The 27288-nt window shown below is 49.6% G+C and overlaps 3 protein-coding genes and 2 long non-coding RNA genes across 13 annotated transcripts in view; 2 read left to right on the forward strand and 3 right to left on the reverse strand.

Annotated features, from left to right (window-relative positions):
- WDR62 (WD repeat domain 62) overlaps positions 1-2966 on the reverse strand; it is a 42949-nt gene extending 39983 nt beyond the window's left edge. For 5 of the 8 annotated variants that reach the window (XM_088800620.1, XM_088800621.1, XM_088800622.1 and 2 more), the window contains exon 1: positions 2142-2870. In XM_088800620.1, the coding sequence (XP_088656746.1) occupies positions 2142-2318 (177 nt within the window). In that variant the 5' untranslated portion in view covers positions 2319-2870. Of the gene's footprint in view, positions 1-2141 lie in introns of all 8 variants that reach the window. The other 3 variants (XM_088800618.1, XM_088800616.1, XM_088800617.1) reach the window with 3 other exon arrangements.
- A 14-nt stretch (positions 2967-2980) lies between these two features.
- THAP8 (THAP domain containing 8) lies at positions 2981-13269 on the forward strand. Its single transcript, XM_019749979.2, has 4 exons — positions 2981-3112; positions 10415-10607; positions 10837-11229; positions 12675-13269. Exons 1-4 carry the CDS (start codon positions 3030-3032, stop codon positions 12813-12815), a joined length of 810 nt encoding a protein of 269 aa, XP_019605538.1. The 5' UTR covers positions 2981-3029; the 3' UTR covers positions 12816-13269.
- On the reverse strand, positions 13103-18302 carry LOC148757572 (uncharacterized). Of its 2 annotated transcripts, none has more exons than XR_016022216.1 (3): positions 17864-18302; positions 16951-17034; positions 13103-13236 (listed from the first exon to the last, which is right to left on the reverse strand). It is a non-coding gene; the product is annotated as an uncharacterized LOC148757572 (long non-coding RNA). The 2 variants fall into 2 exon arrangements; XR_016022215.1 differs by having other exon boundaries at positions 16951-17037.
- Positions 14836-27041, forward strand: CLIP3 (CAP-Gly domain containing linker protein 3). Its single transcript, XM_019749984.2, has 14 exons — positions 14836-14997; positions 15286-15521; positions 18529-18668; positions 18758-18851; positions 19064-19225; positions 19625-19743; positions 20634-20870; positions 23017-23152; positions 23307-23435; positions 24085-24228; positions 24297-24420; positions 24626-24690; positions 25037-25109; positions 25500-27041. Exons 2-14 carry the CDS (start codon positions 15359-15361, stop codon positions 25552-25554), a joined length of 1641 nt encoding a protein of 546 aa, XP_019605543.1. The 5' UTR covers positions 14836-14997; positions 15286-15358; the 3' UTR covers positions 25555-27041.
- LOC141567640 (uncharacterized) lies at positions 19900-27217 on the reverse strand. The gene is made up of 3 exons (XR_012490482.2): positions 27091-27217; positions 25056-25204; positions 19900-23089 (listed from the first exon to the last, which is right to left on the reverse strand). It is a non-coding gene; the product is annotated as an uncharacterized LOC141567640 (long non-coding RNA).
- Between the last annotated feature and the right edge of the window lie 71 nt (positions 27218-27288).

Consider the following 27288-nt stretch of genomic DNA (forward strand, 5'->3'; position numbering starts at 1 on the left):
GGAAGAAGACACTATTATCAGCCCCATTTTACAGATGAGGACATTGAGGCCCAAGGTCCCACACCTGCAGTGGCAAGGTGGGGATACAAACCCAGGTAGTCTGGCTCCAAAGCCAGGACTTTGGGCCCTGCAGGGGAGACACAGCAGTGAGCAAAAGTGGACACTGTCCATTCCCTCACCGAATTTATAGTCTAGAGGTTCACCAACTAAAGAAACAAGTGAACAGTCACATTTAAAATTTAAAAATTCTCTAAGCAAAGTAAGCTAAATGGGCCAGTCCCCATCGTGGTTGATCAAACAGAACTGTGATATTTTCATATTTCGAATAGACTAGTTTCTAATTATAAAGTAAAATATTCTCAAGCAAGTCCTTGGCCTCAGAAATGAAAGGCAAATGTAAGACAATAATAGCTAACATTTATTGAGCATTTACCATGAGCCAGCTGCTGTTCAAATACCTATAACTATTAACTTATTTAATGTTCTCAATGACCCTGTGCTTTGGTCACTACTGTCATCATCATTTCCATCTTACACGTGAGGAAACAGAAGCTCAGAAGGGTTGCCATCCAGGAAGCAGTGCCAGGACTCTAATCCAGGCAACCAAGCAATGACACTCACTTTTTTTTAACTGTCAATCAGCACTACTGGGCATTAGTATAACTGTAATTTTCAGACGAGGCCTTTTGCAAGCCAGGTGGACTCTGCACCACCAAACAAGGAAAATAAATGACATCAATTACCTAAAATACACAATCATAACAGTAGTAGCTAACACTAATAGAGTATTTGCAATGTGCCAGGTATTGTTCTAAGTGCTTAAGATATGTGACCTCACTTAATCCTCACAAATATTCTATAAGAGTTTATACTATTATCCTCATTTTACAGATGAGGAAATTGAGGCACAGAAAAGTTCCTAACAGGGAGATTTTAAGGTGTATTCTTATCATTATTCCTCTACTTTATACATAGTTTAGAGCTCATAAGGCACTTTCAGGTGGAACATACAAGATGAGGGCTATGAAATATAGGGCGCTGGGTAAGAGACGAAGGTGGGTGTCTGCTTTAGGCTGGGGTTGAGACCTGAGGGATGAGGAGCCAGCCAGGTAGACTGCAACAAATAGCCCAGACAGAGAACTCACCAAACACAAAGGATAGGAGGAGGGAAAGAGCTTGGCACCTCAGGAAAACAGACAGGACAGTGTGAGTGGACCTTTGTGAGAGGGTGAATGAGAGAGGTACCGCCAGACAGGTGGGCAGGGGCCACTTGCTCAGGGCCTTTCAGCCAGGAGTGGGTGATAAAATCAAAGTGCAGCAGGAAGCAGAAACAAGATCTACTAGCAGCTATCATGTATCCACCCTTTATCTGGACTCTGCTATGCAAGTCATATTCACAATTTCATTTCATCTCCCTGCAACTCCATGGTATGGTTGTTGTTATCTCCATGTTATAAAAGCAGACTTTGTGGCTCAGGGAGCTGGAGAACAATTTTTTAAATTGTTGCTGTGCTAATGGAATTCCCTCTACGTACCTACTCTAAAATAGTCTCCAAAGTTTCTGTGTCTCAGGACTTAGGGAACTATTCTGTATGCCCTCCCCTCCAGGCACTGCTGCTGAGATTTTACAAATATTACATCCGCTCCATAATTTTGGATGGCAATATGGAATAAGAATCCCACCTTGGTAAGAGAGATGGCAGGGGGTAAGGAAAGGAGGGATACAGGTGAGGGAGAGTTGGGACAAATAGGCCTCAGGACCCTACAGACCCAGCGGGGGCGAGGTCAACAAAAGTGGAAGGGCCCAGAAAGAAGTCTAAAGACTGAAGCGACACGTACGCAGGAAGGCGGGACTAGGAGGTGATTAGAACTGAAATACACTCCGAAGGATGAGACCAGGGAGGAACCCAGAAATGTTCCAAGGGCTAAAGGTGGGACCAGGGATTGAGAGGTGGGACTAGGAATGACTGACAGTACCTGAGAGAACGAGATGGAAAGTGGGAGGAGCCTTGATAAAAGGGGCGGGGCTTATATATGAGGCGGGTCCAGAGAGCAGCCTGAGGGGGAAAGCCAGGAGCTGATAGGCGGAGCCAAAGATCTAAGGGCAGGACCAGGAGATGGCAGGACAAGCAGCTCCTTACCCGGTTCTGCACAGTGTCTTCGGGCGCCGCCGGGAGTCGCGTCCGCCGCCGGTGGCAGAGCGCTGGAGCGGGGGGCGGGGAGGACTGGCCCCTCCGCGCCGGAACTCCCGCCATGACGGATGGCAGCTTCTCGACTTCATCGTTCCGCGCGTAGCCCCCGGAGCCCAAGGCCGCCATCGTCGTACCGGAGCCGGGCGACCGTTACTCATCCACCGTCGCCGCCAAGACCTACTTGAATAACGAACAGCCGCGGGAAAACCGGCGCTGCCGCCCATTGGATGCGGTAGCCGCTGGTCTGGCCAATCTCAGGGCTGCCGGGTGGCGCTTTTGACCAATGAGGGCTAAGAGATGGAAAGGCGTGTCTGGCGGGGAGGAGCCACAATTAGTATATTTGATGCTTGACCAAGCATGGTGGCGTTTTTTATCCAATCTGTGTTTTCATCATTCACTGAAACATACTGGTTTTAACTTTTACGTGACTAAGACCAAAGCCGCCTCATCTCGCTTTTTGCTGCTGCCCCAGGGTGACTATACGCGCAGTGGCAGTCTCCCGGATGTAAATGTAGGGTGGAGCCTAAAGAGACTGGCGATTTGGCGCTGGCTCAGAAATGCCGTGACGCCATCTCTCCCCAAACCTGTGACAAAGTCCGGGTGGCTAGAAGACGTATTCGTTTTCCCCCACTCACCACGTGACCAGGGCTTAGCTGTGGCAAGGCGGCAGGCCGGGTAGTACGCAGGCGCTCTCGACCCTCCCGCGGCACGTGACGAGGTACCCAGCTCCTCACATGAAGCAGGAGGAGAGCGCGCGGGCGGGGCGGGTTCGGTGGCTCCCGGCGACGACCAAAGTGTGGCTGCAGACCGTGCAAAACTCAACGGGGCTGGACAGCCATGCCCAAGTACTGCTGGGCTCCGAACTGCTCCAACACTGCGGGCCGACTGGGCGCCGACAACCGCCCTGTGAGCTTCTACAAGTGAGCGCAAGTGCGGGGCGGGGCGTGCAGGGAGGCGGGGCCCTGTAGGGGGCGGGGCCCGATAATAAATGCTGCTGTTCCCGCACCTGGTCCAGCTTTTAGTTAGGCCTCTAGAAGCAGGGTTAGCAGGATGAAGAGACGGTATTTTCAGCATTTCACCAGTCAGCATCGCACATAAAAAGGTGCTAATATGGGAAATAGGCAGAGAACGGGGCGAGCGGAAAAAGAGGAGTGCTGTGTAGGGAGAAGTGAGGTTGGTCCAGGCCAAGGGCCATCTCCACGAATTTGAGCCATCTCAAACTCAAAACATCCGAAACCAAATTCCTGATCTTGCCGCCTCCCAAACCTTACAAGCCTTTCCTATCTTAGTTAACAGCTTACTCCAACCTTCCTGTTGTTCACGCTAGAAACCTTAAAATCATCCTTACCTCTTCTCTTTCCCCACACTTGAGAAAGTAAAAATTAGTTTGAACTGCAAAAAAATCGGCCTTCCCATTTATTTGGCTGTAATAACAGACACGGGAAAAAGCCAGATGAAGAGTTAATAGGAAAAAATATTTCTATATTTTTCTCAGGGACATGCTGCCGATGTAAAGTGACACAACTTCCCTTCTTTGAGTGATTACTGCTTTCTTACTCACTAGGAAATTTTCTTCTCTAAAATCATAGCCTATCACAAACTTTGCTGTTTGAAGTTATACCAGTAAGAATTGAACATCTCACTTATAACGCCTGGAGGAGTTAAGTCACTTTGACATAGAGAAGCAGCCTCGATTTATAATCCAAGTGCAGAGCTTCAGCTAAGGCGTTGCTGGACACAGTGTTCACCATCTATTGCTTCCTGGTGGACAGGACCTTGGGCCCACTTCACAATCCAGACTTGATATTGATCCCTTTGCGCACAGTTCTACTTTGCTTTGAGCCTATCCACTTTTATTTATATCTCATCTAAGTTTCACCCTTCCCCCAAACCCAAATAATATTTCTGTTTTTTTCCTTTGTTTGGTGAGACTCCCCACATGCAGTCACAGGGATCTGGTGAACACCTGAGTCAGATCACGGTCCTCCTCTCTGCTCAGATCCCTCCCCTGGCTCCCACTTCACTCTATAAAAGACAAGAAGATGAGGCTGGAGCAGGCAGAAAGCAGGCCTATTAAGCCCTACAGGAACTGGATCCCCAATATCTGTATGACCTCATGTCCCTCCTGCCCCTTACTCTGCTCCAGTGTGTTTGGCCTATTCGATGCTCTTCTAGCATTCCAGGCACAGTGTTGCCCTAAGGCCTTTGCCTGTGCTGTGCCTTCTGTGTGGAAAATTCTTCCCTTTGTGACCATCACTCTATGTAAAATGATAACCCTCTCCCAGATCCATACATATTCTCCCTATCTGCCTCCTGCTCTATTTTTCCCTTTAACACTTATCACTGTTTGGCAAGCCACTTATTTGATGTATTAATTTATTGTCTTCCCCCACTAGAATGTCAGCTCCATGAAGGAAGGGATTTTTGTCTGTCTTATTCTCTGTTGTGTCCCCTGCACCAAGAACTGTGCCTGGCACATAGAGGGTGCTCAGTAAATATTTATTGGATGAGTTCAATGAACACATTTCAGATGGGCTCCCCAGGAAACCCAATAGTACAAATGCCTTGAGGGACCCTGGTACAGGGTAGGAGGATTGCATATGAGTCTTTAAACCTAAATCAGTGTGCCCAGACTTGCTTTTAGAAATATATCATTCTGGCACCATTTGTTAATTCAGCAACTTTGAGTGTCTCCCTGGAGAAAGCAAGCTCCTGCAGGACACAAAGGACCCTGACAGATTTTGTTCCTGCCCTGACAGAGCTCATGGATAGGTGAGAGGTTGAAATTGAAGAAATGAATACACAATCTGGACATCATCCATAATCCTTTCTTTTCTTTAGCACCATTGCCCCCAATTTAGTCCATTATCCCATCCTTTTACTCTACCCTTTGGACACATTCCCATCCTGCAAAAATCACAACAAAACCCCTAACACCTTGGCAACACAGTTATAAACACAAATGGGAACCTCCTTACTAAACTAGTAGGAAATAAGGAAAATAAAAACACTTTCCCAGTCTGACCACTTCTCGTCACCTCTGCTGTCACAGCATAGTTCAGTCTGCCATCATCTCTTAACGAAACACTGTGATAACTGCTTGCTGGTTTCCCTGCTTCCACTCTTGCCTCCCTTACAACAACAACTTAGATGCACTCACTGTATGCCAGGCACTATTCTAAGTGTTTCACATATAATAGGAAGGAGAACAATGATAACGATACATAGTAGCCAGATGACTTTATAAAAATCAATTTATGTTTGTGTTATTTAAGTCCCACCAATGACTGGGACTTAAGTCATTAAGCCTGTTCCTCACACAGGCTAGTCCATTTCCACCTCAAGGCCCACCCCTGAGTCAGTTTTGCAGAAGCCACTTAGCTGATAGTTGGATGAAGGGCAGTTTCTAAAGGAGATTCAGGAGAGGGCATGGATGCTACGTAGGAACAAGGTGAAACATATCAGGGAAAGTGGCTGCCAGGGAGTAACTTAACCTGCCTAACAGCCAAAGGAAACATTAGTTCTGTTTTAGGCCCTTCAAGAACAAGTGACAGACATCTCTAATCAGGGGGTATCATTTAGTAATTCTATCTGGTTGGCAGTAACAAAGTCCTGAAATAATAGTGGCTTAAACAAACGGGGTATGTAGAAATCAGCATAGTTAAGTTATGTTGTAGTAACAAACTCACAAAATCTCAGTGACTTACTACAACAAAGGTTTATTCCCTGCTCACACTATGCCCTTTGCAGGTCATTTGTAGCCCTACTCTATACTATCTTAATTGTGGACTCAGGCTAAAGAAGCCGCCCCTATGTGAAATATTGCTAGGGAGAAGAGCAAGTGGGGAGAATCACCCAATGGCTCCTGGTAAATTGTATATTTAGAAGTGACCCATGTCAGTTGCACTCTGTCGGCCAAAATGAGTTTATGGCAAGCCTGCTCCTCACCCAACTGTTAGCTAAGTGGCTTCTGCAAGACTGACTCAGGCATGGGCCTTGAGATGGAAATGAACTAGCCTTTGTGAGGAACAGCCTGACAGCCATTGGTGCAACTTAAATAACACAGACATAAACTGATTTTTATAAAGTCATCTGGCTACTATGTACAGTTGCCATAGGGTCTACGAACAGGGTCAGTGGAGTGGAAATGTGTAATTTTCCTATGGGGATGGGCAGCACATATTTTGAACAATACTACAGTCTACCTACCACAGGGTTGATTTTTCTCTCACATAAAACAAGTACAGAGATTGGCAGACCATCGCTGGTGTAGAGGCTTTCACAGTCATCAGGGATGAGGGTCCTATCTTTCTGCTCTATCATCTTAGCAGGTAGCTTCCATTCAAGATGGCTGCCAGTGCCCCAGCCATCATGTCCTACCATTCCTGGTAGGAAGAAAAGGGAAGGGAAGAAGAGCAAAAGGGACTCAACTCTAAACTGAGTCAGTCCCCTTTACAAAGTCTTCCCAGAAACCCCACCGAGTGTTGGTTTCTTTATCATTGATCACCCCCAACTGCAAAGGAGGCTGGGAAATGTAGTCTTTTAGCTGAGCATTTAATCACCCTGAAGAAATTTTGAGTTAACATTAGTAAGAAAGGAAAGAACTTCTAGCAGTGTATGCGACTCCATGCTCTAGATAAGATGACTAGCAAGACCGAGGCTGAAGGGACTGCATCCACTGTGGGCCCTGCTATTCTGGTCTTTGGGTGCCACAGCTCTTCTCTGAATCAGCCCTTCTGTCCTCTTTCACCAGCTGCCCCCCACCTTGCCCTCTCTGTCTCCCTTTTGCCTGAGAATTCTTGCTCTGACCCCTGTTTCTGTCCATCCCATCCACCTCCTCCCCACTGGTGACCTCTTTAGTTTTTTTGTGTCCTCCCAGTGTTTCTTTATACAAATACAAGCAAATCTGAATATATGTTTTTATTTCCCCCTTTATTACTGTACTAGTTTCCTGTAGCTGCTATAACAAACTTGGTGGCTTAAAACAGGAATTATTCTCTTATAGTCTATACCAGTTTTACTGGGCCAAAATCAAGGGGTTAACAGGGCTGCATTCCCTGGGAGACTCTAGAGAAGAATCTGTTCCTTGCTTCTTCCAGTTTCTGGTGTCCGCTGGCATTCCTTGGCCTGTGGGTACATCTCTCCAATCTCTGCCTTCGAGGTCACATCACCTTCTCTTTTGTCTGGTAATTTCTTCTGCCTTCCTCTTATGAGGATACTTGTGATTACATTTAAGGCCAACCTGGATGATCTAGGATAATTTCCCCCATCTCAAGATCCTTAACTTAATCCAATCTTTTGTCGTGAAATGTAATATTACATTTGCAGGTTCCAGGGACATAGATTTTTATTTTATTTTTTTGTATTATTGGGGAAGGGGAACAGGACTTTTATTGGGGAACAGTGTGTACTTCCAGGACTTTTTTCCAAGTCAAGTTGTTGTCCTTTCAGTCTTAGTTGTGGAGGGCGCAGCTCAGCTCCAGGTCCAGTTGCCATTGCTAGTTGCAGGGGGCACTGCCCACCATCCCTTGCGGGAGTCTAACCGGCAACCTTGTGGTTGAGAGGACGCGCTCCAACCAACTGAGCCATCCAGGAGGCAGCTCAGCTCAAGGTGTCATGTTCAATCTTAGTTGCAGGGGGCGGAGCCCACCATCCCTTGTGGGCCTTGCGGTACTGGAGAAGTTGAACTGGCAACCCTGTGGTTGCGTGCCCTCTGGCCCATGTGGGAATCCAACCAGCAGTCTTCGAAGTTAGGAGCACAGAGCTCCAGCTGCCTGAGCCACCAGGCCGGCCCCAGGACATAGATCTTTTGAGACCATTATTCAGCCTAGCACAATAACTAAAAGCTGACATACTCTATCTGAAACCTTGCTTTTTCCCCAAAATATATGCCTAACAATAGCATGTCAGTTACTAGAGTGCCTTCACAGTCTATTTTAGAGTTGTATGGTACTCTTTTGTGTACATGTGGCTGAGTTTATTTACCCTGTCTCCCTATAGATGGTATTGTCCCCCACTCTCTAACACTCCTTACTCTTCCTTTTTAACAAAAAGAGAGCAGGCCTCATAGCCCTCAGCAAGTAAAGGTATCCAGGTGTTTTTGTGGTTCACTTCTATTTATGAAATTGATACTGGTTGTCCATTTGCAATTTGGTGTAAAGTTTCTCTCTTAAGTATCTTTAACCAATTTTAAGAAAAATATTAAGTAAATAATGTCACAGATGTGGAAGACATTGTGAGGGTGGGATGTGGATGACTGACTATAATAATTATGCTACGTTACAAACTTTCAAAATTTAGCAACTTAAAATAAACTTTTAATGTCTCAGTTTCTGGGAGCAGCCACAGGACAAAATGGCCAGAACTTAATCATGTGGCCACCCCAGACTGTAAATGAAACTAGGAAATGAGGTCTTTATTGTGGATAGCTTTGAGCCCAGGTAAATAGAAAGTGTATTGCTTTACAGACGTTAGGGACAAGTGGCACCAGGACAGAGAAGTAGTGGGGCGCCCCTAGAGGGTGCCTTCTCAGATAATCCCCACCCACTCCCACTAGGAAAGCTTTAATTTAGTTAATTTCTTTTAAAAACACTTTTTTTAATTTTAATTTTTAATTATGGTAAAATACACATAAAATCTGCCATCTAACCATTTTTAACTACAATTCTGTAGTATTCAATATATTCACATTGTTGTGCAACCAATCACCAGAACTTTTTTATATTGCCAAATGGAAACTGTACCCATTGAACAACTCCCCGTTTCCCCCTCTCCCCAGTCCCTGGCAACCACCATTCTACTTCTGTTTCCACAAATCTGACTACTCTAAATACTTCCTATAAGTGGAATCACAAGTATTTGTTTTTTGTATGTGTGTGACTGGCTAATTTCACTTACCATAATGTCCTCAAGGTTCATCCATATTCTAGCATGTGTCAGAATTTCCCTCCTTTTTAAGGCTGAATAATATTTAATTGTATGTATATACCATATTTTGCTAATCCATACATATGCTGAGGAACACTTGGGTTTTTTCCATCTTTTGGCTATTGCAAATAATGCTGTTATGAACATGAGTATGGAAATATCTCTTCGAGACCCTGCTTTCAGTTCTTTTCAATGCTTTCAATTCCAGAAGTGGAATTGTTGGATCTATGGTAATTCTATTTTTAATTTTTTAAGGAACCACCATATTCTGTTTTTCATAGAGGCTGCTCCATTTTACATTTCCACCAACAGTGCACAAGGTTCCAGTTTCTATCTTTGTCAACACTTGTTATTTTCTGTTTTTTATTTTATAGTAGCCATTCCAGTGGTTATGAGTTGATATCTTGTGGTTTTGATTGGCATTTTCCTAATGATTAGTGATGTTGAGCATCTTTTCATATGCTGGTTGGCCATTTGTATTTCTTTGGAGAAATGTCTATTCAAGTTCTTGGTCCATTCTTTAATCAGGTTATTTGATTTTTATAGTTGTTGAGTTGTTTAAAAACTGTTTAATAGGTGCTTTCAAGCATACACAAAAAATAGAGTTGTATAAATGAATCCTCATGTATCCATCACTCAGTTTCACCAGTTGTCAACATTTTGCCAATCTTTTTCATCCACCTTTCTCCCACATATAAATTCCAGACACGAGGTCTTTTACCCATGAATATTTCAGAATCTTTTTCTAACAGATGATTATTTTAAAAACATACATCAATACAATTATCACACCTAGCAAAATTAATTTCTTGCAATTATCTGATATCCAATTCATGTTCAGTTTTCCCCAACTATGTTAAAATGTCTTTTTACAGAATGGTTTGTAAAAAGAGCGAGGTTCACATCGTGCATTTGGGTTGATATTTCTTAAATGTCTTTTAATCTATAACCTCCCCACCATGAATGCAGAATCTGCCACAGTGTAGATTTGTCCAGTTTTGTAAACTGCTCCCTCAGGTTCCTGTGGAAGAACAAACTGAGTGGTGGGGAGGTGGCTGTGGGAGGGAGAACAGGAAGGAGGCTGCTGTAAAAACCCAGCTAGGAGAGGGTAGAGGCTGGATGAGACGGGCAGACGAAGTGGGAGATGCAGGTTGATGCTGGGTATTTAAAAGATGGATTGAGAGAATGTGACATGGGTGGAAGACAGAGGTTTGAAGCCCAGGGATCTCTGGATGTGACTATTCTCAGGGAGGGGTGGGATTGGACCTGATATCGCTGACCCCACCACCTGGCAGGTTCCCACTGAAGGATGGCCCCCGGCTGCAGGCCTGGCTGCAGCACATGGGTTGTGAGCACTGGGTGCCCAGTTGCCACCAGCATCTGTGCAGCGAACACTTCACACCCTCCTGCTTCCAGTGGCGCTGGGGCGTTCGCTACCTGCGGCCAGATGCGGTGCCCTCTATCTTCTCTGGGACACCACCTGCCAAGGTGAGCGCGAGGTCCCACTACTGAAGGCTGACTACTTCCCAACGCCCTCCTTCCCCACCTGGGAGTCTGATCCCCAGCCCTCCTCTCCTGAGAGTTCTTCCCTAAACTCTGGCCTTACCTGAGGGAAGTTCCCCTTGTAGTCTGACCCACCCCAACCCTCCCCTCCTGAGGAAATTCCCCTGGACTCCCGCCCTGATGTCCGCCCTTCACCCCATGCCTTGTCTTCTAGAGGCAACGGATTCCTCGAAGCCACAAGAAGCCAGGCGTGCCTCCACCTCCCCAGGAGGCCACGTCCCTGTCCCCAGGTCCAGCCATCACAACACCAGGCCCTGTACACTTGGTGATGCTGAAGCCAGCATCCAGAGATCCCGAGGCCAGGGCCACCATGTTTCTGACCCCCTTGATCATCTCGCCGGCTCCCATAGGGCCACGCCCTGGAGTCCCCTACCAGCACCCCAGGGCTGGACTGGGCTCAGCGCTGGGAGCGCTGCAGCGGCGGGTGCAGAGGCTGCAGCAGCGCCAGGAACGGCACCAGGCACAGCTGCGGGCTCTAGAAGAGCTGGGGCAGCAGCTGCGCAGGGAGAGCCTGCTGACGCTGGTACGCCGGAACCTGCTGCACTCGGTGAGTGCGGCCTGACTGGCCCCCACAGCATATGTGCTTTCCTTTAAGCTAGAGCCCAATATTTAAAAATCAGAACATTGCACCCATGTTTCTAGATTTATAACTTTTCTTGAAAAAAAATAAATAAATAAAAACCAATCTGGCAATACCAAGCAACTATTGGTCAAGGCAGAATATTGGCTGTTCCATTTATTAGTAATATTTAAGGAGCCCTTATTCTCTGCCAGACAGAGTTAATAACTTACTAAAAATTCACTATGATTTTGAGTTTTCCAGATGAAAAAATTGAGGCACAGAATGGTACAGTAACTCACAGAAAGTCAGGTAGCCAGTAAGTTGCAGAGCCAGGATTCAAAGCATGTCTCTGGCTCCAGAAGAGGCCTGTGCACTCCTATTGGAGAGTCCGTGCCTGGCCCCTGTAGAGCTTGAGTTTGCAACCCCTCTGCTAGAGTCCCCCACACCCTATCTAAGGCCCTTTTACCTCTCTATTTTACTGCTGAATATTTTTTTGAGGGGGAAGAGAGTTATCATGTCTTTAAAAATCAAAGTTTGTCCAGGCCTTTTCTCTGCTTAAAACCCCAAGGCCAAGCTTGAGATCCCGGCGCTCTGGCCTTGCCTGGACAAAAGAGGTGGGAGGCGGGGTTCAGAAAGGAGCCCTGACAGTACCTCTGAGCTAAGGTGTCTCAACCTGACAGCCAGTGGGTTGGACATGGCCCACAGATATTGTTTGTATGACTTCAGAAGTGCTTTAAAATAATTTCTGGTCTTTCCCGAAGGCTCAGCCGATCTAGCAGCACTGGGTTCATATTCCCAGTTAGTAGCAGTCAGCTGGAGCTGCAGTGCGGCTGCCCCTGGAGCTTTGTACTTGAGACTCTGGCCTGAATCATACTGGGGCATAAGAGGGCCATACAGTGGGGCAAGGACAGAGCTCAGACTCAGGCTGGGGGCTCTTCATGAAGTTCCAGGGCTCCTGGACTTAACGTCTTTCTCTGCCTCCCCTACCCCCACTCGATCCCTGTCTCTCAATCTCCTCCTCTTTCCTCCATTCATCTTTGTCTTCATGCCCTCTAATCTGTGTCCTCCCATCTATGTCCCTATTTCACCATGTCTTTCTTCACTGCATCTTTCTGTGTCCCCCATATCTTACGTCCCTATCTCTCTGCCCCTACATTTATCCTACCCCCATATCTGTCTCTTCCTGTCTCTGTCCCCTTTTATCTCTCTGTTTCCCCATACCTCTTTATTCCCCCATGAATGTCTCGCTGGCTGTCACATCTGCTTTCCTGTTTCCCCATATGTCTCTCTGCCCACATCTCTCTCTGTTTCCTGACACCCCCTCCCACCTCGGCCTCCCTGTTCCTCATCATTTCTCCCCCGTCTTCCTCCTTCCCTCCCCTCACTCCCCTGTGTTCTCCATCTCTACCCCTTTGCCTGGGACTGCCCAGTTCTCTGGACCTGAGGAATCCCAAGCCTTCACCATCATCAGTGGAGAGCCTGACATAGCTGTGGTCCTTGCCCAAGGTCCTCTACCTCCCACACTGGATGCCAAGCCTGAGCGCCTCGATACTCAGACCCCCAGTACATAAGGACCAGTACAGATAATGTCATCTGACAGACGATAGAAGACAGAGGAAGAGACTGATCACATAAGGGCTTGGCTCAGCCCCACCACCCATCCTGGGACATACCAGTGCCTCCCTCATGGGTCTGGCTCCCACCACTCCCTTCTAGGTACCCCGTGAACCTTAGGGCCAAGGTAGGCCCAAGACCCCCTGATTCCCCTGGGTACCAGGTGCCTGCCACCCTCTGCTTGAATCTTTGCAGTCAGTAAAACAGCCTCAGAGCAGAACAAGGGTTATTTGTTTGGACACTTACCTGTTTCTGAAGAGCCCTGCATACCCCTTGCCAAGACTGGTGCTGAGCTGGGGATACAGCAGTGAACACAGCAGACAAAATCCTGGCCTCATGGTGCTCACATTCTGCTTTGGTACAAGATGAACTAGTAACCTAATAAACGAGATAATTTCAGATTCTGATAAATGCTGTAAAGACTGAATGAAAATGTAATTGTGTGGGGTGGGGTGGGCGTGGTGAAGAGAAATCTCTAAGGAGATAACGTTTGAGCAGTGACCTGGATGATGAGAAGGAGCTGGCTGGAAGCATGTGGCCTGGATGTTCCAGGGAGAACAGCCCCTGCAAATGTCCAAAATCTAGGGTGTCAGCTGGAGGAGGGCATTGTTGCTATGGAGAAAACTGAAGCAGAGCAGGAAATGAGTGTGGGGGGTGGTCGGGGTGTGTGCAGTTTTAGAGCAGAGGTCTCACTGAAAAGGCACCAATAAGTAAAATTCTAAAAGAGGAAAGAGGGAACCCAGTATCTGGGGAAGAACATTCCAGGCAGAAGGAAAAGCCAATGCATAGGTCCTAGGGTGAGGAGGAGCAAGGATGCCGATGTGGCTGGGATGGAGTGACTGAGGGGGAGAGTGAGGAGGCGATATTGGAGAGATGATGGGAAAGTTCACATAGGGCCTTATGGGCTGTGGTTGGAACATTGGCTTGTACCTGGAGTGAGGTGCAGCAAGCCGCTGCCTGAGTCGAGGAGGGCCCTGATGTGATAGGTGCGAGGTCCCTCTGGCTGCATGTAGGGAGCAGGCTGTGGAGGAAAGGGAGGAGCAGGGGGAACAGGGAAGAGGTTGCTGCCATAGTCCAGGTGGGAGAGGATGAAGGATAGACCAGGATGAGGGCCTGGGTGGGGGGTGAGGAACAAAATTCTGGAAATATTTTGGATATGGAGCTACTGGCCCTGCCTGTTAGGAGGATCAGGTGTAGAAGACAAAGTCACCCAACCCTATTCAGGCTCGGGTTATTGTGGGCAGTGTAGGCCACAGCCAGGCAGGTGTGACAGCCAAGGAAGGCCTGGGTCCTGGGGCTGGCTCCAGGCCTTCCTGGGGAAGATAAATGTTCTGAGAGGGTTGGAGGGGTCCATTGGCAGATCTGTCCCCTAGACACTGCTACAGCCATGTAGCGTGGTGACAAAAAGCCCAGACTATAGCCAGGCTGCCTGGTTTCAAGTCTTTGCTCCATCACCTACTTGCTGTGCGCCCTTGGGCAAGTGGCTTAACCTCTCTGGGCGTGGTCAGTGCAGTGTGACCACTATGTGATGATAATGACAAAAGCTGATGACCATAGGAATCATCCCTCTGAGACACTCCCTTACATAGGGCAATCGTGGAGAAGGGACCAGCTCTGAAATCTGAGAGAAAATACCCATCACCACCAACACGGAGATCCCTTCACTAACTGGACCGGTTTATAGGCCTACAGGAAGGCTCCATCACGGGCGTGGGGGTGGGGGTCAAAAAGAAGTACGCCCACTTTTACATCCCTCTCTTTTTGTCCTGTCTCTGCTTCATCTCTACCCTTCCGTCTCCGTGTCTCACATCCTTCTTCGAGTCCACGGTTTCTTCCTCTCCGCGCACTCTGTGTCTATCCTCTTCCCGTGGCTGCCACCAGCCTTTCAATTAATGCGAGCAGCTTCCCAGTATCTCCTCCTCCCCACCCCCGTTCCTCCCCACCGCGCGCCTGGTTAGGGGTAACACCGCGCATGCGCCTTCAGCGCCCCTCCCTCTCCACCCCCATCCCTCGTCGAGTCTGGGCCTCGTCCCCTTCTCTCTGTCTCCCTATCCTCACCCATCACTTCCCCCGACACTGACACCCCATTATTCCGGTACCCCTAGTATCAGCTTTGGTCTCCAGCCCGGTCTTCCCAAGGTAAGATGGGTAGAGGGGAGGCCCTCGGAGAAGGGGAGGGGCGAAGCATCCTGTATCCTGAGATAAACAAACCCGGGGAGGGGGCGGCCTAGACTCCCGGGATTGACGGGAGAAGAGAAGAATGGGGGGCTGGGCCTGGGGGAAGTGATAGGCGCTGGGCCCACCTACCAGGGTCCTCTTACGGGTAACAGGCATCCTTATGATTACTCCAAATCCAGAACTGGGGACCTGGGGCCCTGGGAGCGTCTGTAGGCTGAGATCCCAGGGCCTGTGGGGTGCCCTCTCTAGACCTCTGCCTCCAGGATTTGCCTGAAGGCCACCCCCAACTCTGCATCTGCCCCCCCGGGGGCCACCGAGGACCATGACTAAGACAGATCCTGCCCCAATGGCCCCACCGCTCAGGGGGGAGGAGGAAGAAGAGGAAGAGGATGAACCTGTTCCCGAGGCCCCCAGCCCCACCCAGGAGCGACGGCAGAAGCCTGTTGTGCACCCCTCTGCACCTGCCCCTCTCCCAAAGGATTACGGTAACAATCCTCCCCACCCTGGAATCTAGCCTGAAGCCTTGGATGGCTAGGCAGGTTGAGCTGAGCTCTGCTGATGGTGATGGTGGGAGGCTGGGGTATTTGAAAGTGGTCACAAGGAGTCCTAGCTGCTAAGTCCTTGGATTCTCCCCCCTCCCTTTCATTAATTCATCCATTCACCCATTGGAGAATGGAATTGGAATAATCCTAATCTTTGTTTCATGATACATCATTCAATCATTTAGTCATTCGACAAATATTTGTTGAAAGCCTGCTATGGATCTGGCTCTGTGCTAGGAGCTGGGGGCACAGCATTGAGCAAGACAGACCCAGTGTTTGCCCTGAGAGAACTCACAGGCGTCAATAATGACCACACACAAATAAGTATAAAAATATAGATATATAATTACAAGACATCAGAGTTGTGCTTGCCAAGAACTGAATGTTGCAGGAGCTTTTTAAGACATGGTTTCTCTGAGGAGGTAACATTTGAGGGAGACCTAAGGATGAGTTGGGGGTTAACCAGGGAAGGTTTGGGAGAAAGGGACCATAGCAGGGATAACCACAGGAGTAAAAGCCCTGAGTTAGGAGGGTGTGGAACTGAGAGTGTGGCCTCTTGGAGAAACTGAAAGTATCTAATCATCCACTGAGCAATATTTACCCATTAGTACGACTCTGTGACAAGCTTTATGCTAGGTGATAGAGATTTAATGGTGAGCAATCCAGGTGTGATCCCTGCTCTCAGGAGAGAAGAGGCTGAATAATGAACAGATAAATAAATCATGTAAATTAAGATTAGAGTGAGTGCTGTGAAAGAAAAGATGAAAATATAATAGAGAATGGCTAGAGGGCAGCAACTTGAGACAGAGAAGTCAGGGAGGGTCTTTCTGACGAGGTGGCATTGAGGATGAGACCCAGAGCATGAGGCGGAATCAGCCATAGGAGAGCTGGAGAAAGAGTTCCAGGCAGTGAGCAGCAAGTGCAGAGGCCCTGGGGCAGGACTGAACTTGGAACAGAAAGCTCGTGGAGCTGCAGTTAGGGAGTGATCAGAGGTTAGAGGTTGGCAATGGCTAGATCTGGAAGGGCCTTAAAGGCACAGTGAGGACTTCGAATATATTCTAAGTGTGATGGAGGGAGAGCATTTGAGGCAGTGTTTAAAAGCAGAGGAGTGGCAGGTCTGATTTATATGTTTAAAAGCTCCCTCTGTCCCCAGGGTAGAAAAGGTGGGGCTCACCTGGAGTTGGGGGCTTTATATAAGAGGGACCTTTTAGAAGACATTGGCTTTGAGGTTCAGAAACTAGGCACCAGGTTCAGAGAAGAGGCATTACCAGGATAAAGCAGGACGTCTGGCATCTGTGAACATGTCACAACTAGAGGAAGATCAGAGAGGCAACAAGTTGACCTCAGTCTGATTCAAAAATAAGAAAGTTACCTGGATGTCCGGGGCAGCTGGTCCACCCTGGTAAATGGGAAAATCTCCTTTGGAATACGCCTGGATATGGCAGGAGTCTTTGGCCTGCTGGGAAGTCAGAGGGTTTAGGCTGCCCCCCACCCCACCCCACCCACCCCAGGAATACTGCTTGTAGAACAAGCAGGATTGGTCACAGAAGGTGAAGGAATCTGGAAATGTGGCCCAGCATAGAGAGAGGGCTAAAGTGGACTCCAAGAGGAACTCATGCATTTGTTTATTAAATCCGTACATTAATTCAGCAGAGATCGACTGAACACCTACTGCATGCCAGGTTTTGTGCTGGGCCTTGGAGATAAGGGAGGAACCAAGGCAGAATGGGAACATAGTGTTTGTCCTAGTGAGGGAGACAAGTGAGAAAGTAATAAGAGAAAGAAGAAAAAAGGGCAGAAGAGAAAGAGGAAAAGAGGGAGGGAGAAACAGAGGGATGGAGGTGTAAACAAGGTCTATTAAGTAGTGATATGTACTGTGATTAAAAAAACAAAAAAGTGTAGGAGATGGAGCAGGGCAGAGGTGCTGATTTAGACAGGGTGGTGGAGGAGGCCTCTCTGAAGAGGTGACGTTTGAGCAAAGACCTGTAAAGCCTTGGGAAGGTCTGCAGGAAGACTATCCCAGGCGAGAAAAGCAGCAAGTGCAAAGTCCCTAAGACAGGAATTTGCCTGGTGTGTTGGAAAGACAGAGGAGGCCAGTGTGGCTGGAGGGAATGAGTGAGGAGGTGAGGGGAAAGAGCAGACAAGACCAGTTAGTGCAGGGCCTGTGGGCAGTGGTGAGGACTGTGGTCTATACTCTGAATGTGAGCCAGGGCAGGGTTCTGAGCCAAGGTGGGCTGTTTTATGACTGGGGTTTTTAAAGGACACAGGCTGATTCCTGGAGATACCTTCCATGCGGCACTTCCCTGGGCTCCAGATCATTCATCCACCATGCACTGCGTTCCTGCCATGTGCCAGGCTCTGTGCTGGGTGCTGATGTTACTACAGAGAGCAATTCCCATCAGAGTCTAATGGAGGGAGATGGAAGTCCCTTTAGGTACCACCCTGGCTGGCCACAGGTTGGATCCCAACCATGCATACATTTTATGTGGTCTGCCCAGCATTGAAAAATTGCGGAGATTTTTTCTTAAAAACTAGGATTTCTGAGTTTTATTATGATTATTTTTTTACCCTGGAGATTTAGCCAACCTGTGCCCTTACTCTGCCAGAGCAACAGTGGGTTAGAGCTACAGCAGCCTCCTTGGGTATGCAGACTCGAGGATGCTACTCTCCTTACCACACTCTTCTTTCAAGGGGTGGTGTTTGCTCTTTATGGGAATTGCCCAGTCTGCCAATTTTTCAAGACATACTGGGCATCCAGATTTTTATGTGAAAACTGCTGACTTTGAAACCTCATGCTGGCTGCATGGAATATGCCTGTGGCCTACGTACCACTACGTGAGACCCTACATTAGAAAGGGTCTGAAAGGCAAAGATGTAGAGCTCCCCTGCCTCAGGATGGGAGGAGGGGGTCAGCTTGCCTGGGATGACGTTGGACCTCTCGCCACCTCAGCCTTCACTTTCTTCGACCCCAATGACCCGGCGTGCCAGGAGATTCTGTTTGACCCACAGACCACCATCCCTGAGCTGTTTGCCATTGTGCGCCAGTGGGTCCCCCAAGTTCAGCACAAGATTGACGTCATCGGCAATGAGGTAAAAACACTGGGGAAACCAGAGAGGGAGAACATGGGGGTCCCTCGCATGTTTGGGTAAGCCTCCATGGACCTCTGGTACACTCCCAGATTCTGCGTCGAGGCTGCCATGTGAACGATCGTGATGGGCTGACCGACATGACACTGCTCCATTATGCGTGCAAGGCTGGGGCCCACGGAGTTGGTGAGGGCCCAAACCCCCAAACCACGGGCCCCAAAACCTAGACCCCCAGACCCAACAGCCTCAAAACCACCCAGAACCTCTGTCCTCAGGTCCCTATCCTGAACCCACAGCCTAAGACCCAAAAGTATAGCCCCTGAGGCCCAGGGCCTTCCCCAGGCCCTGGGACCACGCTCTGGAGGACAGCACGCAACCTCACCCGGACTGTCACGCAGGGGACCCCGCGGCGGCAGTGCGCCTCTCACAGCAGCTGCTGGTGCTGGGTGCAGACGTGACCCTGCGCAGCCGCTGGACCAACATGAACGCGCTGCACTACGCGGCCTATTTCGATGTTCCCGACCTCGTCTGTGTGCTGCTGAAGAGCTCACGGCCGCGAGGTGAGGGGTTAAGTCCAGGCTTGGCGGTGGAGGGCAGGACCCAACAAGAGAGGAGGCCTGGAAACAGAAGGGTACCCAGGGTTTTGGGGACATGGAGTGAAGGAGGGATGCCAAGTGATGGGGCCAAACTGAGGCCTGGCTGGGTGGGGAGAGGGGAACAGATTGAGGAGATACTGGGAGGCCGGAGGCAGGAGGCATGGGAGATGGGGCTCAGTGGTCCACCCCACAGGGCCAGAGCTGGCTGGGAGGCTCATGGCCGAGAAGGGAGGGGCAGGGCTCTGCAGCAGGCACTGGGGCCTGGAGGGGGTTAAGAGATGGACTTTTGGAAGCTGGAAGGTAGGGGGATGGCCTGGGTGCCAAGGGCTCTCACCTGAATCTCTCCTCTCGCCCACCACCCAGTGGTGAATTCCACGTGCAGTGACTTCAACCATGGCTCAGCCCTGCACATCGCTGCCTCCAACCTGTGCCTGGGTGCGGCCAAATGTTTGCTGGAGCACGGTGCCAACCCTGCGCTTCGGGTACTGTCACCCTGGCCCAGCTCTGTTATCTTCCTTCTCCTTCCTCCCCACATTTCTTTCCAGGCCAGCAGGCCTTTGCATAAGATGGGGGGGACCCTTATCATTTGTGTCTCTGGAAGCTCTCAAAATATAAAAATCACCTATACATTCAACAAATGAAATAACAGCTGACATTTACTTAGTGTTCGTGATGTCAGGCGAACTGTATTATGAGCACTAGTTTACAATGGGGAAACTGTGACAGAGACAGTTAGTGATTTGTCCAGGGTCACCCAGCAAGAAATATCTTCCAGTCCTGGCTAACTGTGTTTCTGTAGACAGCATTTCGAGATCATGAAGAGAGTCTAGTTGAGATCCTTGGTGAATGAGAGGGTTGGACCCCGCATAAGTCTTCAATATGACTTTGACCTCAACCTATCCATTTCCAGGTCCCGTCCCCTATACCAATTACTCTGAAGCATTCCAAGCCAGGTATCTTGGAGTGATACCTGTGCCCTGTCTCTCCTTTCCCATTGACTCAGTTGGACCCCTGGCACAGTACTATAGGAGCCCATTTTCAATGTTCATCTCTCATACGGCCCCATTCCTGGCCTGGGGGAGACGTATAGCACTTAAGTGTAACCTTCATTCCTTATTGACTCCACCCCTAGTGCCCCCCCCCCCCCCAATTACCTGACATCCCCAGCCTAAGGTCTCAGGGGTGGACTTCCCTGGGGAAGTGGGGATGTGGTCTGTACCTTAATGCCCCACCCCTTCTTATTCCCATGTTGGCCCAAAGTGTGACCTAGTCCTACCTATGCTTCAGCTGGACCTGGGGCCTAGGGGCATGGGCTCAGTGGGGGGCAGCCTATGCCGCTGAGTCCTCACCCTCTCTTCCCATTGGCCCACAGAACCGCAAGGGACAGGTGCCAGCAGAGGTGGTCCCAGACCCCATGGACATGTCCTTGGACAAGGCAGAAGCGGCGCTGGTGGCCAAGGAGCTGCGAACGCTGCTGGAGGAAGCTGTGCCACTCTCCTGCTCTCTCCCCAAGGTCACGCTACCCAACTATGACAACATCCCAGGCAATCTCATGCTCAGCTCACTGGGCCTGCGCCTGGGAGACCGTGTGCTGCTGGATGGCCAGAAGGTCAGGGACTGGACGGGGTGGGGGAGGGCAGAAGTCAGGCCTCATCCCTCAGAGCTGGGTCCTTGGGCAGCGTGTAGACTTGCCCCTTTGTCCTCTCACTCTCCCAGGGATTCACACAGTATTTATTTCACCTAACAGTTCTGTGAGTGCCTCTTCCGTGCCCCGCCCTGGGCTGAGGTCTCAGTCCAGGGGGAAGAGAGATCCATCAACTGACAGCGACAGTCCAGAGCAGCAGTAGCTATCATGGGGAAGCACAAGCAAAGAGTGATCAGTGCAGCTCTGCTCCATCTGGGGCCCCCTGGGCCTTGTCCCCAGTTAGGGCCCACCTCTGCTCCCAGAGTGGTCAGTACTTTGGGAAAAAAGTACAGATCAGAGTGATTGGGGGTGTGATAGGGGATGCATCCATGTGAAGATGAGGAGGAGTGAGCCAGGAGAGGAGTCTCAGGTAGTGGGAGCAGGTAAAAAGGCCCAGAGGGCATAGAGAATCTTCATCCAGGCATTCCAACTTCGATTCATTTACTTGGGTCCCTCAGGCTCCATGCTGGACCCAGCCAATTCTTGGGAATAAAGGGCTGTGTCAGCCCCAGCCCTGTTCTCATGAAGCTTCATTTCTAATAAACGAGAAAGTCAATAAACTAAACCCATAAGATAATTTCTCGTAGCAACAAGGGCTTTGAAAACCATTAAATGCTTGAATTTAGTAAATTGTCCCTGGCTGAGAGTAAAGGTGGTTTTAGCTGGGGTTTTCCAAGAGGGCTTCTGTGAGGAGATGATATCTGAGCTGGGATGGGAAGGAGCTCACCCTGCAAAAACAGGGAGACAGGAATAGCAGGTACAGAGGCCCAGAGGAGGGAAGGAGTAGTGTGACTGGAGGTGGTGGAGCTGTCAGCAGGGGCTGGATCACACCAGACCTGCAGGCCACTGGAAGGAATCTGCATTTTGTTTCTTACACAGTGAGAAATCATAAAAGTCACATTTTGTTTCCTAATCAAGGTTTGTGCATGTAGCAACCCCACCTGGAAAGCTTTCTGTACATGACTTAATCAAATCCATGTGACAATTCTGAAAGCAGGATGGGTTCACTGTCCTCATTTTACAAACCCGAAGACTGTAAGTGGCTCATAGAGGTGAAACCCTTTGTCTGAAAATATGTAATAACCATCGCTGCCCCTTAGAAAAGCAGGATAACACAGTGGTTATGAGCTCAGGCTCAGGGATTTGCTGGGGCATATCTCACCAGCTCTGGGGCTTGGGCCAGTGATTCTGCCTCTCTGGGCATCAGTTTCTTCATCTGTACAATGGAGCTAATAACAGTACCCACCTCGGGGTGGTATGAGGTTTAAATTAGTTAAAATGTGTAAAGTTCTTGGAACAGGGTTCAGTGCATCCTAAGTGCTCTTTTTGTGCCTGGCACTGCTCAGACCTCCCCATCAACCTTCCAAAGTAGGCACTCTCAATTAGCCCATTTCACAGACAAGGAACTGAGGCTTAGAGAGATGAAGGAGACTCGCACAACGGTAATAACCACACTCACTGCAGCTAAGCTGCTTTACATTTGTTAAAAATGTTTCAAACAGACGGTCAGCCTATGAGGTGGGTTGTTATCCTCATTTTCCAGATGAAAACTGAGACCCAGGAGGTCCCTGGACCAAAGTTAGAAGAGTAATAATAGTCAATACTTATTGATCCCTTACTCAGCATCTGGCCCTGTTCTGAGGGCTTGCATTTCTCTAGAACAGCTCTATCCAATAGACCTTTCTGTGATGATGGAAATATTCCGTGTCTGTGTTGTCCAGTGAAGTAGCCACAAGCCACATGTGGCTATTAAGCACTTCAAATGTGGCTAGTTTGGGAAAATGGAATTTTAACTTAATTTTAGTTAAATTGTCATATCTGACTGGTGGCTATTTACTGTACTCGACAGAGTAGCTCTATAACAATCCTATAAGGTGGGCACAATTTTTGTTCCTATTTCACAGGTGAGGACATTGAGGTATGGTGAGGTGAAGCCATACAGCCAATAAACGGTGATGTCTGAGCTGAGCTTTGAGCCTGGGGCTCCGTCATCCACCTCACCATGCTGCCTGTGTGTGAGTGATCTATCATGGCCTCCCACGGTCCCTCCAAGCCTGTCTTGTTTCCTCAGACAGGCACGCTGCGGTTCTGCGGGACCACGGAGTTCGCCAGCGGCCAGTGGGTGGGCGTGGAGCTGGATGAACCTGAGGGCAAGAATGATGGCAGTGTTGGGGGTGTCCGGTACTTCATCTGCCCTCCCAAACAGGGTCAGTCCCACTGGGGCCCAAAATGGGTGGTGATGGGGTCCACTCAGTAGTTCTGATATTGCTGAGTGGGTAATGAGGGTCGGGGGATGATGGTGGGGCAGAGGCCATAGGGCATAAATTTGGACAACTCCCAGCCCAGGCTCTGTCCCCCCAGGTCTTTTTGCCTCTGTGTCCAAGATCTCCAAGGCAATAGATGCACCCCCTTCATCTGTCACCTCCACACCTCGGACTCCCCGGATGGACTTCTCCCGTGTCACAGGCAAAGGCCGAAGGGAACACAGAGGTCAGAGGGGGGGGCCCTAGGGGTGAGGAGAGCCAGTCTTGGGGATATTTTGTGGGTAGCCCAGCTTCTGTGACTCAGTTTCTCCTCAGGCCTAAACTCCCTAATTTTAGAGGATGATCTCTGAGTTCCTGACTTTTGTGACTCAGTTTCTCCTTTGACTTAGTACTGGCCCCACCCAGTTCTTAGAAGGACCTGTGGGTTTCCTGCTTTCTATGACTTAGTTTCCCCTCAGGCCCAAAAGTTTTCCCCCAATTTTAGGGAAGAATCTATAGTGTTCTTGGCTTTAGTGACTTGTGTTATCCTGAGACCCATCTCCCTCCTGTATTTTAAAAGGACAATTTCTGGTTTCCTGACTTCTGTCACTCAGTTTTTCCTTTGGCCCAAATATCCTCAGCTTTACGGAAGGATTTTGGGGTTCTCCCGGTTCTTGACTCAGTTTGCCCTCAGGCCTAAAGCCTCCCCCTGCAGTTCTCTGGCAGCTGGGATTGTTTCCTTCCAAGCCCAAAGCCCTGCAATTCTGGGGAAGGCTCTGGAGTTCCCTTGATTGGAGCCAGGACAGAGTTTCTACCTTGGGGCTTTCTGATGGCATGAGGTCCCCAGGGCTGGTGTCTGGGAGCCCCACCCCCACCCCCGTACCCTCCACCCCCAGGCAAGAAGAAGCCCCCATCATCCCCGTCTCTGGGCAGCCTACAGCAGCGCGAGGGAGCCAAGGCTGAGGTTGGAGACCAAGTCCTCGTAGCAGGCCAGAAGCAAGGGGTTGTGCGCTTCTACGGAAAGACAGACTTTGCCCCAGGTGAGGATGGGAATCTGGGCTGTGGGGCAGACAGGGCCTAGAGTCGTCCTGACACTCTCTTGCTGCAGGTTACTGGTATGGCATTGAGCTAGACCAGCCCACAGGCAAGCACGATGGCTCTGTCTTCGGTGTCCGATACTTTACCTGCCCCCCAAAGCATGGAGTCTTTGCACCAGCATCCCGAATTCAGAGGTGAGCCCAAAATCTGACCTTAACCCAAGATACCCCCAGAACCCTGATCCCCCTCAGATGTCTCCTCCTCTTGGACCAGCAGGACAGTGTGGATACCTACCCCCACACATGAGCTCTTTCCATGTGGGCTCCTGGCCTCCTGGCCCCCAGCTCCATGTCAGACCCTGGCCTCTGGCTCTGACTCCTCCCACCCATGTCTCCCCAGGATTGGTGGATCCACTGACCCCCCTGGGGATAATGTCGGAGCCAAAAAAGTACATCAAGTGACAAGTGAGTTGAGGGTTACAGTATGGGGAGGGGTGTGGGTTTGGGGGTAGGAGGAAGGGTCATGCTATATGCTAGTGACGCCACCCCCAGCATTTAACTGGGGCCACAGGATCCAGGACACTGATGAAACAGAATCCCAAAGAGGATAGGTGCTTTGGGGTATGGGGTGTTAATGACAAGGCTCTGGGCAGGCACAGAGCACATGGGTATTTATTGGGGGACACAGAATATTATTGACAAAAGAGGTCCAGATGGGTATTGGGAATGTGGGGTTCAGAAGCTTGGGTGGGTATTGAGGGCACTGGTAGGTCTATCATCACCTCACCTGAGACCCTGCCCTCCACTTCAGTGACGCAGCCCAAACGCACCTTCACTACAGTCCGGACCCCAAAGGACATCGCATCAGAGAACTCAATCTCCAGGTTCGTAGCCAACCCCTGGCCCCGTCTTCTGTGGGATATTTAGGAAGAGGCTTCCATAGGCCATTGGTCACAAGGGTCTGGAGCTCTGGTTGAGGCTGAAAATAGAGGTTAGGAAAACGTGTGACTAGTCAGCTTACCCAGAAACAGTCTTTAGGGATTGAGGCCCCAGGGATTGATTGAATTCTGGAGAATTCAACCTTTAAGGGGCAGGTAGAGGAAACAGAATACCTTCTACCTGCCCCTTAAAGGGAGCCTGAGAAGGCACAGCCAGAGAGATAGAGGCAGAATCCAGCAAGGCCAAATCCCAAACACTTGGGGAAGAGCTGAGGGAGATAGATAGATCCAGATGTTCCCCCCCCTGCATCGGGGTGACACAGTTCTCCTTTCCAGATTGCTCTTCTGCTGCTGGTTTCCCTGGATGCTGAGGGCGGAGATGCAGTCTTAGAGGCCCTGGACGCCTGACAAAGAGACACAGCCCCCTCTAGCATTTCCTGACACAAGGAGCCCCCAAGTCACCCTGAGATAGATATTCCCAGTAACACATTCAGAATAGAGATCCCCCATTAGCCAGTCCTCGATCACTGAGGTCCCATTATTAACAGATTCCCCCATGAAAACCCCCCAAATACAGACCCGATGTTACCCAGAAAGATTCCCTGAATGTAGCACCTTCAGGCTAGTCCCTATCCTCAACCCCCAGAGCAGAGCCCCCATTAATATATTTCCACATCACCCCAAATGAAGGTGACCTCCACATAATGCTACATAGCAGAACATTCCTGAGTCACTCATCACTGAATAAGAACCCTCCCATCAAGTCCCCTTGAAATAAACAGATCACACCTCCAGAGCAACAGAGTTACAGACCTTTATGTCACTATCCCACATTTAACATCAGCCCCCTCAAGATGTTGTGATCCCCCATGGTCACCCCAAAACCCTTATACTGCAATCAGAGACCCCCCTCCATTAACAAAGATCCCTGTTCTAACCCTTCAAGAAGAGACTTGCATTAACCAGCCCACTGTCACCTCCAATTTACAGACACCAAAATAGTCCTGGAAGTGCTAATTACAGGACCCCCAAGCCTTCCTACCCTCTGCACCCTCAACAAACCCCCAGTGCCTTGTATGAAGCCCACCCCACACGGCCCACAGCTCCTGTGCTGGCCAGGTTCCCAGAAAATTGTCTATTTTTTAAGTAATGATTTCCCCCTCTGGGGGACCCCAAAATTTGGAGACCCCATTCTGAGACTGGGGATCCCAAACTCCAGGGTACACGTCCCAAGCTCCCCTGTGCCCCTAAGTCCTACAGCCTTTAGAAGCCCCAAGGCCCTAATTCCCAGGACCCCCCAACCATGGAATCCCCAAATCCCCAGGGAATCCCAATATTAAAAATCCAATCCCATGTCCCCAGGAAACACATCATGGAGGTCCTTGTGCCTGGGATGGAGGAGACTGCGGTCAGGATATGCATCCCAGGCTCCCACAGCACCTCAAGCCCTATTCGTAGGCACCAGTAGACCCCAAACAGGAATGCTCATCCCTGAAAACTGGAGGACCTCAATGCCCTGAGTCATTGATCTCAAGACACCCAAATTCCAAGAGCCCTAGCCCCAAGAGAACCCCAAATCCTAAAACTTCCATTTCTAATACATGAAAGACCCCAAGGCCTTGAGGGGAATCCCAAATCCTGGAGCCCCCATTTCAATCTACGTTCTGGTCACAGGTCCAAAACACCAAATCTGAGTCACTGGCCCCAAAGGACCTCACCCAGGCCAGACCAACAACCTGAGGGAGACCCTGAAGGCCCAAGAGTCCAGGGCGAACCTGGAGCCCTGACTATCAAGGACAGCTCAAGACTGCCCCTTCACTGCATGTCCCTGAACTCAGCATGACCCCTGCTCCCTTCAATAAAGACGTTTCTATGGCTTCTCTGTGTCAGGCCAGTGTTTGGGGAGTTACGGCCCTGCCTCCCTAACCGTTGCTGAGGGAGGATGGGAGAGGAAATCTTCAATCTCACTTCCCTGCTGCTTGGGCATAGGATGGTCTAGCCTGCGGGAAGTCCTCACAGTCTTGCCTCCTTCCTGCGGTCGCCACGGCGGCCCCTCCTATCTGGGTCAACTCCGCAGGATGGACAGGTTCCTTTCTGAAGCTCTGATTGGTCGGTGCCAGCAGAA

This window comes from Rhinolophus sinicus, chromosome 8, assembly GCF_057876585.1.
Source record: "Rhinolophus sinicus isolate RSI-liver-muscle chromosome 8, RSI-T2T, whole genome shotgun sequence".
NCBI lineage: Eukaryota > Metazoa > Chordata > Mammalia > Chiroptera > Rhinolophidae > Rhinolophus > Rhinolophus sinicus.